We start from the raw sequence: 16,536 nt of genomic DNA on the forward strand, positions 1-16,536 counted from the left end.
CCCTGGGCTGTGAGTACTCTAAGTAATGAACACAACAACTGGTCTCAGCTGTCCAGTGTTAGACCATCCCATAATCACAGGCAGGAAGCTTTCCCTTGCCAACGGGTATGTAGGAGGCGATGAACACAACTTCTGGGCCAGTGCAGCCTAGGTGGATTTCAGCCTCCACAGGTCTCCTCAGCTAGTGCCTTGGGCAGAGGACAACCTGAACACCTGTACCTGGCAGTTCTGTTAGCAGGTTCTATCTGTTAGACTCTTGTCTGTGCTAAGATCTGTTAACCCTATCACCCTCCCCCTGCCCCCCCGGGGTAGGTTCCATGATTATTTCCATTTTACAGATGAGGACTCTGGTGGAGGAGAGACCCCGGGACCCAGATCAGTCCAGATCCTTCCCCAACACCCCCTCCCCCCGCTTTTTTTTTTTTTTTTTGTTTAAAGATTTTATTTATTTGACAGAAAGAGAGAGCACAAGCAGGGGAAGCAGTAGGCAGAGGGAGAGGGAGAAGCAGACTTTCTGCCAAGCAGGAAGCCCAATGTGGGGCTTGATCCCAGGACCCTGGGACCATGACCTGAGCTGAAGGCAGATGTTTCATCACCTGAGCTTCCCAGGATCCTTGCCCCCGGATCCTTCCCTTTCTGTCCTATGATCTGCTCTGGTAGATCAGAGGTAAGAAACCTGCAGCTCCCAGCTCAGTGAAGTGAGTCAGGAGTTCTGAATGAAGGTGTGAAGATGAGAGCCTGGCAGGGGTTAACGGGCCATCCTGTTAACCGGCCAGGGTCTGCAGGCCTGAGGTTGGGGGAGCATCTGACCAGGATGTAGGGGAAGAGAAGTGAGTGGGAAAGCAGCCTTCAGCCTCAGTGGATGGCAATGCTGGCGCTCAGCCCAGCAGCCTGGCACCGGCCACGCCAGACCCTCAGGAGTCTCCAAACTGCTTCCACCCCTCCACTGGAGAGAAGGCAATTCCCTTCATAGAGATCTTTAGCCAAAGAGGCTCCACACAGGCAGAGTTGCTAGAACCAGGTACTTTCTGTAATGATCACCTCTTGACGCTTGCCCCTGGCAGCTGCTGATTTCCTGGAATTATCGAAAGACAGAGCAGTGGTGTGTGATGAGACGACAGCTCAAGGCTCAGAGGGCAGAAGTGGGGGATCAAATCTTATGAGCACATAAGCTCCATGAGATTAGGGTTTGCTTTTCTGCTGGGTCCCCAAAGCATAAGACAGTGCCTGAAACATAGTAGGTGTTCAAAAAAGTAAAAGAGTAAGTCCTGCTTCCCTGCTTCTTAGCTGAGTGTCCTCAGGCAAGTTACATGACCTCTCTGTGGCTTCATTTTCTTGGCAGTGAGATCGAACATAACAGTACCTCATAGGGTTGTTTGGATTAAGTAAGATTGAAGCAGCAGGCGTCCCCTGAGTACCAGAGCACCAGCTGTTAGTATTGGTATTCAAGATTTTATTTATTTATTTGTTTGAGAGAGAGAGAAGCAGACTCACTGCTGAGCTCGGAGCCCGACCCAGGGTTAGATCTCATGACTCTGAGATCATGACCTGAGCCGAAGTCAAGAGTCGGACGCTCTACCGGTCAATCGACTGAGTTGCCCAGGCACCCCCATCCTTTGTTCCTGCTCAGCCTGTTGACACCCCATGACCACGCTCACCCGGGACACAGCAGCCACACTCATGGGGCCTGTGCGGTGGGCTAGACCCTGTTCTCAGTGCTTTAATATAATAGCTTCAATTCGAAAACAGCTCTTTGAGCTTGGCTGGGTTTTGTTTTAACCTCCATTTTGCAAATGAGGAAGCAGAATATCGTAGTGATTCTGGCCATGACATAAACTTGAGGAATGCTCCCTCATTTCTGTTCTCTCAAAGAATGGTGTGAGGGTAGCATGACCTGTTCCAGAACTGAGCTGTTGGTCTGCCTGCCTGGGCCTGGGATGCCTTGTGGCAGTCAGGGCTGGCTCCACTCTCTTGGGTGAGTTGGGTAAGAGAGGTAAGCACATGCCCAGGTAGGAAGGATTCAGTCCCAGGTAGTCTGGTGGCAGAGGCAGGCTCATCGTCTCTACATTTCCCTGCCTAAGGGACGATGGCTTTCTACCTGTACGACCTTGAATCATCCCTTCATCTCTCTGAGCCTCTGCTAAACGGGGATGGGAATAGTGTCTTCCTGGCAGTGTGCTATGACGATTACACCAATTACACGATTATGTGGTTTCAGACACAAGCCTTATGCCCCCCCGGGTCGTTGCCCTGAGGCACCAGGATCACTGTCAGCACTCGCACTCGGCAAACTGGAGCTGCTGGTGCCATCTGGATGACAAGCCCGGCCCAGCTCCTGTCTCGGTGTCATCTAGCATGTCTCCCTGACCCTTGGGCTCTCCTGTCTGGGGGCTGTGGGGAGGCGCCCCCCACCTCCACAGCCCTGCCCAGCTACCTCCCAGAAGCCCAGCCCTATACTCCCAGGGTGGCCAAGGATCACTCACTGGCTCTCCAGGTCCTGGATGGTGTCAGGAAGTGGAAGTCCCTGGGTCTCCGGGAGGAAGAGCAGGAGGATGAGGCTGGAAGCGATGGGAATGACACCATAGGAGATGGGGGCCAACAGGGGCAGGGCCTGGCGAGTCAGCCTGATTAGGGGGCCCAACACAGCCCCCAGACGACCTGCCGACTGCAGGAAGCCATCTGCTGTCATCCTGTGGGTGGAGGAAGGGGGTCCAGACCCATGTAACAGCCATCACTTTCAAGAAGGGGGCTTTACTAGATGGGGGGGGGGCATGTGGCTGGTCCAAGATGTGCCAGGGGAGGGAAAGTTGGGTGGAAGGAGCTGCACTCCTTGAAGTCTCTTCTAACACCACCTCCTCCATGGAGCCCACCTAGATTTTCCCTCTGCTTCCTGAGAACATCCAATCCAGTCCTTTCATGGACTCTGTAGGACCCACCCCATTCTCCCTGGTCGGCTGCATGTTCCCGGATGCCCAGCCCCTCCTTGTCCTCCCCACTGGCCTTCCCAAGGATGTCCCCTTCTCTCCTGCCCGGGGTCTGACCGCCTTTCCTGGGTGCAGCATGCAGCTCAGCCTACCGCAGTACAGTTGGGTAGAGTTCAGGCTTGTAGACAGAGATAGAGGTTAAGCTTATGCCAAAGCATCCTTTTCCCAGCACGGCGAAGGCCACGCGCAGGGTCTGCAAATCTGGGCAGAGGAAGAGGGTTGCAGTGGCGTCCGCCGGGGGGTGGGGGGGGGTGGGGGGGTGGTGTTCCCAGTCGGCCCAGAGCAGAGGCGCTGGGTCCTCCTGCCAGGCTTCTTTGATCTTACGCAGGCGCCCTGCAGTGCTAACTGGGTGCCAACCAGGGCTGAAGGGGCTGCGGGTGCAGGAGGACATCGCGGTAGGTGGGCTGGAGGCGGCGGGGCCAGAACCCAGCTAGGTCTGGGGTGGGGGAGCTGGAGTGGTAGAGGATGGCTCCTGGGGCCTGCTCCCTACAGTGCCACTGTGCTGGGGCCCTTTGGGTCCTGGGTGTGCTTCCTCCCATGATGGAGAGGGTCATGAGCCGTCCTTCCCCCTGCCCTCGGCCCGCCTGTGGGAACTCTGGTTTTTGCGGGGAGCCCTGGCCAGGAAGCCGAGGCCCACTCCACACTCCGCCAAGGATGCTGGGCCTCAGCTTTCCCTGAGGAAAGGGATTACACCACACGTTGTTGTAATGAAGAGTCTCATGAACTGTCACACATTTGTCTTTGCAAGCTTTCTCCGAGCACTGCCTCTTGCTACTTGTTTAGGAGGCCATCCTTCCTTGGCCTCCCTCCAGGCTTTGCTATCAGAACTCACGTCCCTGCTCCTCCACCTGGCCTTGAGACATAAAAGGAGACTTGAGAGGGTTTTCAGGGCATTATAGCCTCATTCAGAAAGAAAACACTAAGGCAAGGGCCCTTACCAGCAATTGGCACACAAATGCCTCCTGCTTCTTGAACAAGGGAGAAGAAAGTCACCACGGCCACCAAGCTGGGTGTTCTTGCCTCACTTCAAAGCAACCTAAAGGGCAGCCCTGGTGGCTCAGAGGTTTAGAGCCACCTTCAGCCCAGGGCGTGATCCTGGGGGCCCCCCCGGGAGTCCCACGTGGGGCTCCCTGCATGGAGCCTGCTTCTCCCTCCACCTGTGTCTCTGCCTCTCTCTCTCTGTGTCTCTCATGAATAAATAAATCTTAAAACAAAAACAAAGGACAGCCCTGGTGGCGCAGCAGTTTGGCACTGCCTGCAGCCTGGGATGTGACCCTGGAGACCCGGGATCAAGTCCCACATCGAGCTCCCTGCATGGAGCCTGCTTCTCCCTCTCCCTGTGTCTCTGCCTCTCTCTCTCTGTGTCTATGAATGAATGAATGAATGAATGAATGAATGAATAAATAAATAAATAAATAAATAAATAAATAAATAAAATCTTTAAAAAATAAAAATAAAAAATAAAACAAAAACAAAAACAAAAACAAAACAAAGCAACCTAAAGCTCCTCACAGCTTCCTCAGCCCTTCCTCCCCCCTCAGGCCCAGCCTCTGGCTCAGAAGTCTGGTCCCAGCCCTGGCCCTGTCACTGGCTACCTGAGTGACCTGCAGCACCTGGCTTTAGCTCTCTAAACCTCAATTGCCTCAGGGGAACAGGTGGGGGGCCGGTGAAGGGAGGGTTGGATGCCTGAGCTTGATGTGGCCAAGTTCTTGGGACCTGGGGAGGGGGAGGATCCCAGGGGGCGAATGCAGTGGGGGTGGGGGGCAGGGAAGCCAGTGCCCCAGGCCCTCAGCTAACTCCTCAGCCCACTCAGGTCACCCCTCCATGCTGCCTTGGCCTCACCTTGGGGGACCAGTATGTTGGCCAGGATGGAGAGGCCAGCTATGGTCTGGAAGCTGGCCAAGGTCATGCGGCGGCCCAAGAAGCTGAGCAAGAAAGTGGTAGTGGCCCGGGCCAGTAAGTCCACAGCTCCGAAGAGGACCTGGAGGAGGAAGATGTCACTCCCCAGGTTTTGCAGGTCAAGGACCAGCCCGTAGTAGGAGATCATCTGGGAGAAGCTGTAGGGCAAAACCAGAAATCAGAACCCTGTCCCACAGGGGAGAGGGTACCCCTGCAGTAACGTCACACCTGGGCTGTCCCAGAGGGCACAGGCCATTCTGCACAGGTCACTGCTGGACCCAAAACACCCGTCTTCAGAATGCAGGACGCACTTCTCTAGAGTGAGGCCAGCCCAGAAAAAAAAGGGCAGGCTTCATTCATTCATCCTTAGCTGGTCACTTCTCAGGATCCCTGGCCACCAGCCTGCGGGGACACTTAACTCTCTGGGCTGACAGGCTGTGTGGGTCAAGCTGAGCTCTAGGTCTGGCCCTAGCACCCTCTGGCTCTGCTTCCAGTCACGGCCTCAAACCATGAGCTGGCCCCAGCTCTGCTAGCCATGAACCTGCGGGAGTCTCTGCCCCTTCCTGGATGCCAGTTTCTTTATCTTGAAAGATGAGATTAATAGTACAATGAGGTGGGCTGTGTTGTCCTTTTTCCAGGATGGAGAATCTTATTTTCCTAGCCTCTGGGAGTACTACCTCTCGGCAGGGGAGAACATCCCATGACATAGGCCAGAGTGAATGGATCAGAAGGGCCACCCCAGCTCCTTGAGCCCTCCATGGCCTTGCTGTGACAGTCCCACCAGGACTGCTCCCCTGCTCTCTTCCCTTCCCCAGCCTCCCCATCCCAGTCCACAGGAAGTGATCCCAAGAGCCCTCTCCAATGAACTTCCTGCTCACTGAACTCCATCCCAAGTCTGCTGGCCAGTGGGTGAGGGGGGTGGACATGAGACAGACCACCTGGCCACTGGCTCCAGAGTTCCTGAAGCTGAAATTTACAGTAGCTGGATTTCAGCAGTTTGGAAATTGAATTTGGATCCAGCAGTGGCCACAATGTGAGATAATTCCCTATTGCTTTTCAAATTGCTTCCCATTGCTCACCTCAGCCCTCCCCTCGGGCCGCACCTGAGCGCTGCACCCAACAGGCATCTGACACCACCTGCCAACAGCTGCAGACTAAAGCTGCAGTCCCCGAGGAAACAGCAGCGTTTCCTGAAGTTTGTGGAAGTCACGTGGGGGAGGGGCTCAGCTCTGGCTCAGAGTAGTTGACACCGAGGACCTAGAGCCAGTACCAAAGGGGTTAACAGTGGGAGTCAAAAACCCACCAGGTGAGCCAATACCCAGCTTGTGATTTGAATAACAATGGATGTGGAGTAGCCCCTGGGAGCCCAGAGGAAGCCTTGCAGGTTTTGAAAGAAAGGCCCGGGACATTCCTGGCACCAGGCACTCCTCACTTGTCAGAACTTAACCCAGGAAAAAAAAAAAAAGGCATTTGATCCATTCTCTATTCTAAGATGTAGCAAATATTTGCCATTAGAACCCATATGTGGTTAAATATAGCATGAAATAAACACTTTCCTAATCTTTAGTTTTATTTCAAGAGCAAGTATCCATCAAACCTGACCCTGACTTCTCAGTGTGCTCTCTGCAAGTCATTGGAACTGAATTTGTTTTATTAAGGGGCCTTCTCCTGGTCCCAGGTGCCTGTGGGTGCCAAGACCAGGCCTGCTGGGGATTCCCTGCTCCCTGTGGGCCTGGTGGGTGGCCTAGGGCAAGGAGGTAGCTCAGCCAAGTTTCAAATCCTGTCCTGCCGTCTTGGGCAAGTGACCTGCCCTGCTAGGCCCTGCCCTGCCGTCCCATCTGTAAATGAACTTGAGGAAAGTGGGCCAGTGGCCCTCTTCAGTGGCTACCGAGGGTCCCCCAGCTCTAGAGACAGAGGCTCAGCCCCTAGCCTGGGCTTCAGCCTGCCCCTGCCCCTGCCCTCCAGCTGGCTTCCAGCAGGAGCCCCATGGCTCTCCACAGTGCCTGCGGGGACTCCTGCCTCCTGGGGAGCAGGCCAACCAGGAATGAGGCCCAGCAGGAGTTGTCCCCCCCCACTCCCGCCACCCCTGCTCCGCCATCCCCCACTCCCCCTATCTCCCCCAACACAGTACAGGCTGCTTTTAGGCCACAGGCCTGGGCAATGAAAGCCCCAGCAAGGTAGAAGCCCACAGCGACCACCAGGCTGAATGCAAACAGGCCCATCGGCAACGCCCCCCCATACAGCTGTAAGCCCTAGCTGACCCATCAGCCCAGGAAAAAAGTAAAGTTCCACAGCTTCCCCTACCTCCTCCCCTCCCGGTTAACTCCAGCTCCCCCTCACCTCCAGGCAGACGTCTCTCCTCCGACGTCCTGCCGGCTGCTCCCCTGCAGTGTATTCAGTAAACCCCTAACTCCTTTGCTCTGCCTTGGGGCACTCTTTCACCGCCCTGGGCCCTGGCCGCTGGCCTCCCCGGATCCAAACGCCCCCTCCGTCCTCAGCCCTGCCTCTGGGAGGGGTGAGCAGGGTGGCGTACCTCACCAGGAACATGCTGCAGCTTCGCCAGCGGAGCACGGGCACGAGAAACAGGTCCAGCACTGACTTGCGGGCCTTCGAAGAGGCCACCTCCTCCTCCATGCTAGTCATGAGCACCTGCGGGGAGGATGGGGCGTGGCGAGGGGTGGGGGGGCATCGGCCCGCGCTCGCGCTGGGAATGGTGTCCAGGTGGGCAGAGTGATGGGAGGAGCCCGGCCTTGGCTTCAGGAAACGGGAGAGCCTTGGGGTGGGGGCAGCGATGGAGAAGGCAAGATTTCTCTCTGTTTTTTTTTTTTTTTTTTTTTAACTCCCCGCTGAGCAGGGAACCTGCCGTGGGCCTCCATCCCAGGACCTAAGCAAAGGCAGATGCTTAACCAGAGCTCTCTTCTGCGGACCTGGCCCACCTACCCTGAGCTAAGGAGCCAGTCTCACGTTGCAGCTCTGGCCCTCTGAGCTGCCGGCTGCAGGCTGCTCTTGGCAGTTACTACACAAAGCCCTGCCCACCCTGTTCTTCATGGCTGGCATCAGGGCGCGCCTCCCCCTCCAGCCACACTGGCACCCCACTGCCCCAAAGTGCCCATCCAGACTCTTCCTGCACCCCTGGGCCCTGCCTGCCCTGTGCTCAGCTCAGTCTTGGTCAGCTCACTTCGTCCTGGAAGCCTTCCCCAATCCTCCTATCCCTATGCTGTTTTCTTGTTTCTGACCGTACATCCTCCCACATCTACTTCCTTGAAATAATTACCGTCAGATGGGCACATCCAGTTTTCCAAACACTGAAAAGCCCTGTGAGGTGAGCATGCACTGTGTGTGGTTGAAAGCAGCGGACAGGGAGGCGAGGTGGGTTGTTACTGCTGTTATTGGAGTGGATAGCAGTGAAGTTGATGGTAAGACATAAGTGACTGTCCTCTCCCTGTCACGTCCCCCATTTTGGGTCACAAACAGTAGTATCTCACCTCTACAGTCAGTGACTTCGTGGCTTCCTTGTGGCCATTTATCCTGGACACCTTTTTGAGCTCCCGAAGCGCTTGTTCTGGTTTGCCCATGATAATCAGCCATCGGGCAGACTCTGGCAGCCACCTGTTAAAGAAGCAGATGCTTGGAATGCCTGGGTGGCTCAGTGGTTGAGCATGTGCCTTCAGCTCAGGTTGTGGTCCTGGGGTCCTGGGATCGAGTCCCACAATGGGTTCCCTGCGAGGAGCTTGATTCTCCCTCTGCCTGTGTCTCTGCCTCTCTCTGTGTCTCTCATTAAAAGGAGAAAGAGAAGGAGAAGGAGAAGAAGAAAAAGAAGAAGTAGAAGAAAAAGAAGAAGCAGAAGCAGCAGCTTGCCTGGGCCTCTGCTTTCTTCCTGCATCCTGGGCCTTCCTCGCCAGGTCAGAAGGGGAAGGGAGCAGCTGCTCCCCCAGCTGCAGTGGTTGAGAGACGCCAGCCTCTCTCCCCTCTGCACTGCTAGGGCCAGGCTGGCAGACTGGCAGTCCCTCATGCTTTCAGAATAAAGCTGAGTCCCAGGGCCTGGCCGCCCTCTTTGCCCCTCGCCACTCCATCCGGCTTCCTGGCTGCCAGGAGCCGGCCTGCCTGAGCCTCGCATACAGCCAGTGCACGGGCTGCCTGGACATACAGTGGTTCTGAGCCCATTTCTATGACAGAAAGCTCACATCATGCTAAATTTAAGACACACACACTAAAAACATCCCCAGCCAGAACTGCGTGGTTTTATGAATGTAGTCTGCTTCTTCCCAGCCTCATGGTAGGGAGGGGCATCTCCTGGGTGAAAGGACTGGAGTTTCCCCAGCCTAGCAGGCTCAGGGAAGCTAAGAATTGTAGGGAAGCTAAGAATTTCCGGAGGCATAGTGGTTCAAAGAGGCGGCCTGCTGGGGTTCAAATCCTGCCTCTGGCACTTACCAGCTATGTGGCCTTGGCCAAGTCATTGAACCTCTCTGAGCCTCAATCCCTCATCTGAAAATGGTGGTCACTGTATCATCTTCCTCACTAGAAGTTAATACACATCTGGTATGACCTCCGGCCCCTGGGATGCACCCAACCAGTGTGACCAGAGTGGCCTAATTAAGTGTGACTATGGGATGTCTCTCTCCTTACTTACTGATCCTATTGCTATGATAAAACTCCTCAAGATCAGTGACTTTTGATCTGTTTTGTCTGCTGACGTGTCCCCATGACCTAAAACCATGTCTGGCTCAGGGCAATAAATACTCGAGAATGAACGAATGAGTCCTTGCTACTCTCTAAACCGCACAGTTGACTTGGTGCAGGTCTGCCCAACCCTGGTTCACGGACACAAGAACAACTTACAGGGTTGTGAATTTGTGTCTGTTTCCTTATCTCTGCCCCCAGCCCTCACCCAAGCAAGTGTTGCCAGACCTCAAGGAGTTTTGCAGCACTCCAAATAATCGTGATAATGGTATCTTTTCACATCCAACACCAGTCCTCACTGACTCAGATGCCCAAGGGCGGGCAAGTGATGGGGCTGGCAGGTGGGGGGCAACTGGTGCCGAGGAAGGGCAGGCCCGGGGGCCAGTGGGCCAGCTGGGAGCCTCAGACTTCCGGCTAAAATGCCCACCCTGGAACTCTGAACCTCCAAGATGTCTCTCCTTAGCAGGGGCTCTGCACACATCGTGGCTCGCCATGGCTCTCCGCATCTCGGGATCCCCCACCAGCTAGGGCGGTGGGGGTGAGGGACACCCTGGCACTCCCCAGCCTCCCTCCTATCTAGTGATGTTCTCCCCAAGGGAGAAGGCCCCACACTGTACCGACCAGGAGATCAGGAAGATAGCAAAGAAGGGCGTCGACATGGCCAGCTGGAGGGCTCGCCAGTCCCGCAGGACGAATGCCATGGCCCCCAGGGTCATCTGGCCCAGGCTATAGGAGCATCCCACGATTGTTATGGTGACAGCCCTTCTGCGGGTCGTGGTCCACTCCGCCACTGAAAGCCGATGCAGACATGCAGGTAAGGGCCTCGCAGTGACCTTGAGCCCCATCCTCCCCACCCCACAGTGGCAGGTGCAAGCCGAGCAAGGACTCACCAAGTGTCACTGAGATCATGATGATGCCGGCCACTCCAAAAGCACTCAAAAACCGGAGGCCACAGTAGATGAGGAAATTGGAAGCAAAGATGGTGCTGGTGTTGGCCAAAGCCACCTGCAGGCAGCACCAGCTCAGCATCGGCTTCCGCCCAAACCTGTGTCAAGAGACAAGCACCGTGGGGACCTGGGGTGGGGCCCTAGGGACTTGGGCATAGAGGACTTCCTCCCTTGTGCTTCGAGGGAAAGGAGGGTTCAAGAGGATGGGGTGCCTACCGGGGCCCAGCACCGTGCGCCCAGTGTGCTTGTTATAAAAATGACCTCATGGTCAAGAATGGGCTTTGGTTGGGATGCCTGGGTGGTTCAGTGGTTGAACATCTGCCTTTGGCTCAGGTCTTGATCCCAGGGTCCTGGGTTGGAGTCCTGCATCAGGTTCCTCGCAGGGAGCCTGCTTCTCCCTCTGTCTATGTCTCTGCCTCTTTCTCTGTGTCTCTCATGAATAAATAAATAAAATCTTAAAAAAAAAAAGAATGGGTTTTGGTTGAATCACTGTATTTTTTTAAAAAGAGATTTTATTTATTTATTCATGACAGACAGAGAGAGCGAGAGAGAGAGAGAGAGGCAGAGACACTGGCAGAGGGAGAAGTAGGCTCCATGCAGGGAGCCCGATGTGGGACTTGATCCAGGAACTCCAGCATCACGCCCTGGACCAAAGGCAGGCACTAAACCACTGAGCCACCCAAGGATACCCGAATCACTGTATTGTACAACCAAAACTAACATTACAATGCATGTTCACTAACTGGAATTTAAATAAAAAGTTAAAGAAGATGGACCTTGGCATCAGAAGCTGGGTTTGAGCCCAGCTCTGTCCTGTCTGGGTTGACCTGGAGCACACAGCTCCATGTCTCTGAGCTGCTGTGAAATGGGGGGTGTGCATGATGACAGCCTCCCAGAGTGGTGACAATCATGATGGTGAGGAAGGGGGCTGCATCAGTCAGCTCCTCATCAGCCTGCGCAAGGGGACCCGAGCTCTGGGGGAGACCACCTCAGCTCTCCACCTGCACACTCACTGTGCTGCTACTGCCCCGAGGCTGGCTCAGCCCAAACCACCTGCATTTAGCTAAACCGTGTGTCAGTCCATGAGATAGATGTGGGCAAAGCTCTGCCCTGCCTGTCTGAGCAGTGCCCAGGAACAAGGACATCTAGCCCAGACCCAGGGCCAGGTCGGGATGCTGACTCCTGGCCCTGACGCCGGGCTTACTGGGTAACCTGTGGACCGCCGGGGATTTGGCTCCCTGTGTGGACAGCCTCTGGGGAATGAGCCATATAGCTGCACGGCAGCTGGTCCTCTGAAAGCGCCACCTGGACCATGTCCTTCCCTGCTGCCCCAGCTCCCCACCACATTCGGGATAAAATAAGGCCCGCAAATAACGATGGTAGCAGAGCCACAGCCGAGCCAACCCCGTGCCAGGCCCTGGCCCAAGCTCTGTATGTGATTAATTAACCCACAACAACCCCATGGATAGAGCCAGGTCCCCACTTACAGGAAGAAACTGAGGCACAGAGAAACCACGAACCCGCCTTCTAGGGAGCTGGGCAAAGAGGGGCAGGGATTAGAAGCTAGTGGTCAGATCCCCCAACCCAGGGCCCGCAGGGTCAGGAGAAAGTTGGGAAGCCATTCACTCATTCACAAAATAATGATTGAGGGCATTCCGTGTGCCGGATGCTGGGGTCACAGCACCAAAGCCCCTGCCGCCTTGGAGCTGTGTCTTGAGGGGACACACACAGTAGATGAGCTAGCAGGTGAGTGAGCAAGTACTGCCAGAGTGGGTGCAGTGATAAAGGAGAGAAGGCTCAGGGTTGGTGCCTGGGCCAGGGCGGGGCCTCCAGCTTTTGGTGGGAGGAGGCTGCCCTGGGTTGAGGCCTACATACTTGGCATTAAGAAACCATGGGAGAACCTGCAGAGCAAGGCACGGCCACCGACCCCTGGCCACCAACCACCTCAGAGCTCTGCACTCCCCGGATGCCGAGGGCGCTCCCAGGGGGGGCTGGCAGGGCTGTGCAGGAGAAGCTGAGTGCCAAGCAGGGGTGGGTGAGGATGGGGGAGAGGCAGAAACTTCCTCAGGGCAGTGGCCCTGGAGGACTTTAGGCTGGCATCAACCAGATCCATATAAGTTTCTACAAAGTCACTCTGAATGGAGGCAAGAGACCCTTGAGGGGGCCAGGGCCTTCCCTGGGCCAGAAAGGCAGGTGGCGTGGCCAAGGCGACGGTATGGAGGAGCGAGACGTGGGGCTAGGGGGTGTTCTGTGGGGCTGGGGGTGAGGGCAGGAGCACAGGGCTGGCTCCCGGGGTTGGGTGTGTGCCATCTGCTGGGGGGCTGTTTTCCTGGATGGAGTCTGGTGTGGAGGGGCTGGCCGTGGGGAGTCAGTAGTCCAGCTTCAGCTGCGGCAAATGTGAGGCAAATGCCCCTCCACGTGGAAACTCCAAACAGGCAGCTGGGTTTACAGCAGAGTGGCAGGCCTGGAGTAGTGGGGTGTGCAGCTGGCCAAGAGAAGGTATGGGGCTAGGTCCTGGGGGCACCACCTCAGAAGGATGAGGGGCAGAAAGGGGAAGAGCCAGAGGAGGGGAGGAGAATTTCTATTTCACAACATGTAATATACTTGGAGTTGGAAGAATATACTCACCGGTCAGAGAGGAGGCCCCAGAAGACAGACCCCATCAGGACCCCGGCCATGTAGATGGACTGGCCCATGGGCTTCAGGCCCTGGTATTCACACACTAGGTCCCACTGGAAGAGAAGGGGGGCACAGCAGCTTGGTTCAGGGGCTGTGGACTAGCAGAGCCTGGCTGGCAGAGGGAGGTCCAAGTTGGGAGGTCCCTGCCAGGAGCACTTACTTGGTCAGCCTGGGTCCTGGGGGAGGGGGGTGCCCCAGAGTCCTAGGGCCAGGCGACAGAGGTAGAAGGGGTGTGCTGACAGGGGCCCCAGCTCTGTCCTCCCAGCTAGCTGCATGGCACACATGTGACACAGCCACTTGGGACGGCGGTGGTGGGCAGGGGTGGGGGGTAGCTGAACTACAGGCTGGGAGTTCTAACTCTGCTGATCGCTGGCTGGGTGAGTCTGGGGAGGTCCTGCACCTGGCTGAGCCTGTTTTCTCACCCAGAAGCGGGGCTGTGCAGCTGCTTCCCTCACAGGGCCGCCAGGATGGGCAGAGATTGCTGAGCACGTGTCACCATAATTTCTGAGTGCCTCCTGCCCAGGCCAGGGCATCCATCGCCTGAACAGCCCCCACCAGGCAGCCCTACAGTAAGGCCTCACAGCTTTGCTCCATTTCTACCTTTCCACCTCTCTTGCCAGGGCCACTGCTGCAGGAGTCCCCTTTCCCCCAGGACAAAGTGATCTCTGGAAAATGCAAAGCAGATCACTCACTTCCTTGCCCCAAACCCTCCTGTGACTTTTCTTTGCACTTGAAGAAAGTGCTCTTCATCCACCTTCCCCCGCCTCGTGGCCTAGCCCCTGACCTTTTGTGCCCAGACACACCGGACCCCCTTCTGCTCCTTCAATACCCCAGACCTGCTCCTTCTTGGACTTCTGTCCCCAACCAGCTTTCTCCCCACTGTCATGTGCCTGATTCCTTGTCTCCCAATCCAGGTCTCACCTCCTGAGAGGCAGGATGGGACGTGATGGAGACCCAGACTCTGGATCCTGATGGTCTGGGCTGAGCCAGGTTCTGGAGGGTTCGAGCTGTGTGTCCTGGGCAACTGATTTCACCTCACTGTGCTTCTGTTTTGTTCTTTACCAGATGCAGACTGTAACAATCCCCCCACCCCCATCCGCTCATGACATGGGAGTGAGACTATGGGGACAGCATCCAGAATAGAGCCTGCAGCTCTCCCGTTAGTGTGGGTTTAAGTGTTGATTCTGAATCTGCCAGCAGAATGTAAGCTCCTCCAAGGCTCCCTGCTTCTCCTGGAACTCTAGCCTGCGATCAGGGTCTGGGCAGTGAGCAAATATGTGGGGAGGGAGTAGTGCCAATGGAAACCATTCGATCCTTCCAGGCATGGGTGGGTGGCCATCACTGGGGGGTCAGCTAAGAGAGCCGTGGGGTTGGTGGAGGGCGGCCCTTACCTCCGACACGATGGTGGAGGTGAAGGTGCTGTGGTCATACACCCAGCCGTCCACGCACGGCTCCGTGGCAGCCTCGCTCCAGTTGGTGGCCGTGGCGTTGGGGTCCAGGAGCTGCCACTGTGGTTGGCGGAAGCGGAGACACTGGTGGGGCTCGTGGTTAGGGCCTGGTGGGATGGAGATGGTCAGGAGGGCCTCGGAGGTGAGGTTTGCAGGCGCCTCAGAGCTATTGTCCAGCACATGGGCCCAGCAGCGGTGGCCGGGGATGGCAGCAGAGAAGTTCTCCATCAGCAGCTGGGGAGGCACCAAGATGGAAGGGAGCAGGAGAGTGAAGACCTGCAGGGCCTGGAAGAGACCCCCTCCCCCTGCGCGCTCCAGGAGCTCAGCAAACGCCATGGATAGAGCTGCAGGTGGCTATCCTGGGACCAGGGAGCCAGCGAGGGTCCAGCTACTGCCAGGAACCCCTAACAAGCCTAGGATCCCTGGGCCATCAGACCTTCCACCCGCACTAGCAGGCAGCTGGGGTGGGACAGCGGGCTAGCCACCGGCAGTCAGTCCCGAGATGCCCGGATGCTTTGCAGAAACGCCTCCTCATCACCCTCTTTCCTGGAATGACCACTTGGGTGCCCCACCCCTCCAGAGAGGGGACACTGGGGACAAAGCTCACTGTGCCCCGGCTGCCTGGGGCATCAGTGGGGCCCTGGTTCTCCAGCACCAAGAGTAAAAGATCAAGCAGGTGTGAAAAAAATAAGATGCAATGTGCTGCGATGTTACTGAGTTACAGTTGTGGAGGGAAATAGCACTCGGCCTCGGCCTTGGTTAAAGTTTAATCTTAGCCTGGGCTCCTGGGCAGGACAGGCAGGTCTCGCTACCGCTACCGCTACGAGGGAGGCTGCCGCAGCTCTCTGCTGGGGGGCTGCTCGCATTCCTGAATCCCAACTCTCAATCCTTTAAATCAGGAAACTGTTGGCCTCAACTTCACTCATGCTGGACTACGAGATTTCAGCCTGTTTTGCTAAAGCCCGGAGGCTTCAGGGAAGTGGGTAAGCTCCAGGTGGGATGGAGCTGGCGAGGGCCCCCTGCCGCGCCCCCAGCCTGTGCTCACTGCCTCCTTTCTGCACCCCTCCCGCCAGGCAGCTGGCAGACACATTATTTGGGGAAGCTTCTATTTCAAGGTTCCAGGCTGCCTTTATTAGACTGGACGCTCCCCCAGGGTGGAAAGCATGGCTATGATCTCCTGACATCCCTTCGAAGCCCCTCTTGGGCCTGGAGCTGAGCAGGGGTGCAGACAGGGAAAGAGTGAAATCAAGCCTCCCCGCCCCTGTATCTAACTCAGGCCCAGCTCAGTGTGGGGGAAGGCAGCCCCCTCCCCACCACTCCCCCTAGGCTGAGCCTCTTGGTAGCAGTGGTTCCTGGCACCGAGGGCTTGCTGTGTGCTCGGCTCTTCGGCTCTTCGCTGACCGTGCTGTCCATACCCTCTCCTCTGCTCCTCACAGCAACCCACAAGAGAGTTGTTGCTAATTCCTCTAGACAAAGAAACTGAGGCTCAGAGAAGGCAGGCAGCTTGCCCTAGCTCACACAGCAGAGCAGCGATTGGAACCAGACACCAAAGCCTGAGCTGTTTCCAGTGCCCCTGGCCAGCTGCCACATGGCCTCTGGCCTGTCAAGGTCCAAATCCCAGCTAAAGGCAGGAATTCGGGATTGGGGTCAGAATTAGGGCCAGCCAGGGAGCGGGAAGTCATCTCAGGCTATGAAAGGATGGGCTGGTCAGTTCCGGAGAGAAGTCTGATGAGTGCTAAAAGTGTGGGTGAGGTATGGGTAGGTGTCTGGACTCTGAACTTCCAAGAACCTCCCCAGAGGGCTTGCAGAACCTGGTCATTGTGGCAGAAGGCTGAGGAGCCAGGGTTCTGGGCCTGGATTTCAAAGCCAGGGCTGCTTCTATATTCGCCTCTCTGGGCA

The 16,536-nt window shown here is 56.4% G+C and overlaps 1 protein-coding gene across 2 annotated transcripts; it reads right to left on the reverse strand.

The window, feature by feature from the left end:
• Nucleotides 1–432: 432 nt before the first annotated feature.
• On the reverse strand, nucleotides 433–15,307 carry SLC22A11 (solute carrier family 22 member 11). Of its 2 annotated transcripts, XM_055311755.1 has the most exons (11): nucleotides 15,074–15,306; nucleotides 14,581–14,871; nucleotides 13,139–13,242; nucleotides 10,454–10,608; nucleotides 10,185–10,353; nucleotides 8,369–8,492; nucleotides 7,417–7,532; nucleotides 4,827–5,041; nucleotides 3,077–3,185; nucleotides 2,484–2,690; nucleotides 433–1,075 (listed from the first exon to the last, which is right to left on the reverse strand). In XM_055311755.1, the coding sequence occupies exons 2-11, from the start codon at nucleotides 14,863–14,865 to the stop codon at nucleotides 1,012–1,014; spliced, it is 1,548 nt and encodes a 515-aa protein (XP_055167730.1). In that variant the 5' UTR covers nucleotides 14,866–14,871; nucleotides 15,074–15,306; the 3' UTR covers nucleotides 433–1,011. The 2 variants fall into 2 exon arrangements, with proteins under 2 accessions (XP_055167730.1, XP_055167722.1); XM_055311747.1 differs by having other exon boundaries at nucleotides 14,581–15,307.
• Nucleotides 15,308–16,536: the final 1,229 nt, after the last annotated feature.

Source organism: Nyctereutes procyonoides, unplaced genomic scaffold, assembly GCF_905146905.1.
Source record: "Nyctereutes procyonoides isolate TBG_1078 unplaced genomic scaffold, NYPRO_anot_genome, whole genome shotgun sequence".
Lineage (NCBI taxonomy): Eukaryota > Metazoa > Chordata > Mammalia > Carnivora > Canidae > Nyctereutes > Nyctereutes procyonoides.

What these genes read in the sequence shown, in the direction of transcription:
- SLC22A11 (XM_055311747.1), bottom strand. Translation starts at nt 14,973, where the DNA reads ATGGCGTTTGCTGAGCTCCTGGAGCGCGCAGGGGGAGGGGGTCTCTTC. An exon ending in CCTCCACCATCGTGTCGGAG is followed by an intron (nt 13,243 to 14,580) that starts GTAAGGGCCGCC and finishes CTTCTCTTCCAG; the next exon opens with TGGGACCTAGTGTGTGAATA. An exon ending in CAACATACTGGTCCCCCAAG is followed by an intron (nt 3,186 to 4,826) that starts GTGAGGCCAAGG and finishes TCCTCTGCCCAG; the next exon opens with ATTTGCAGACCCTGCGCGTG.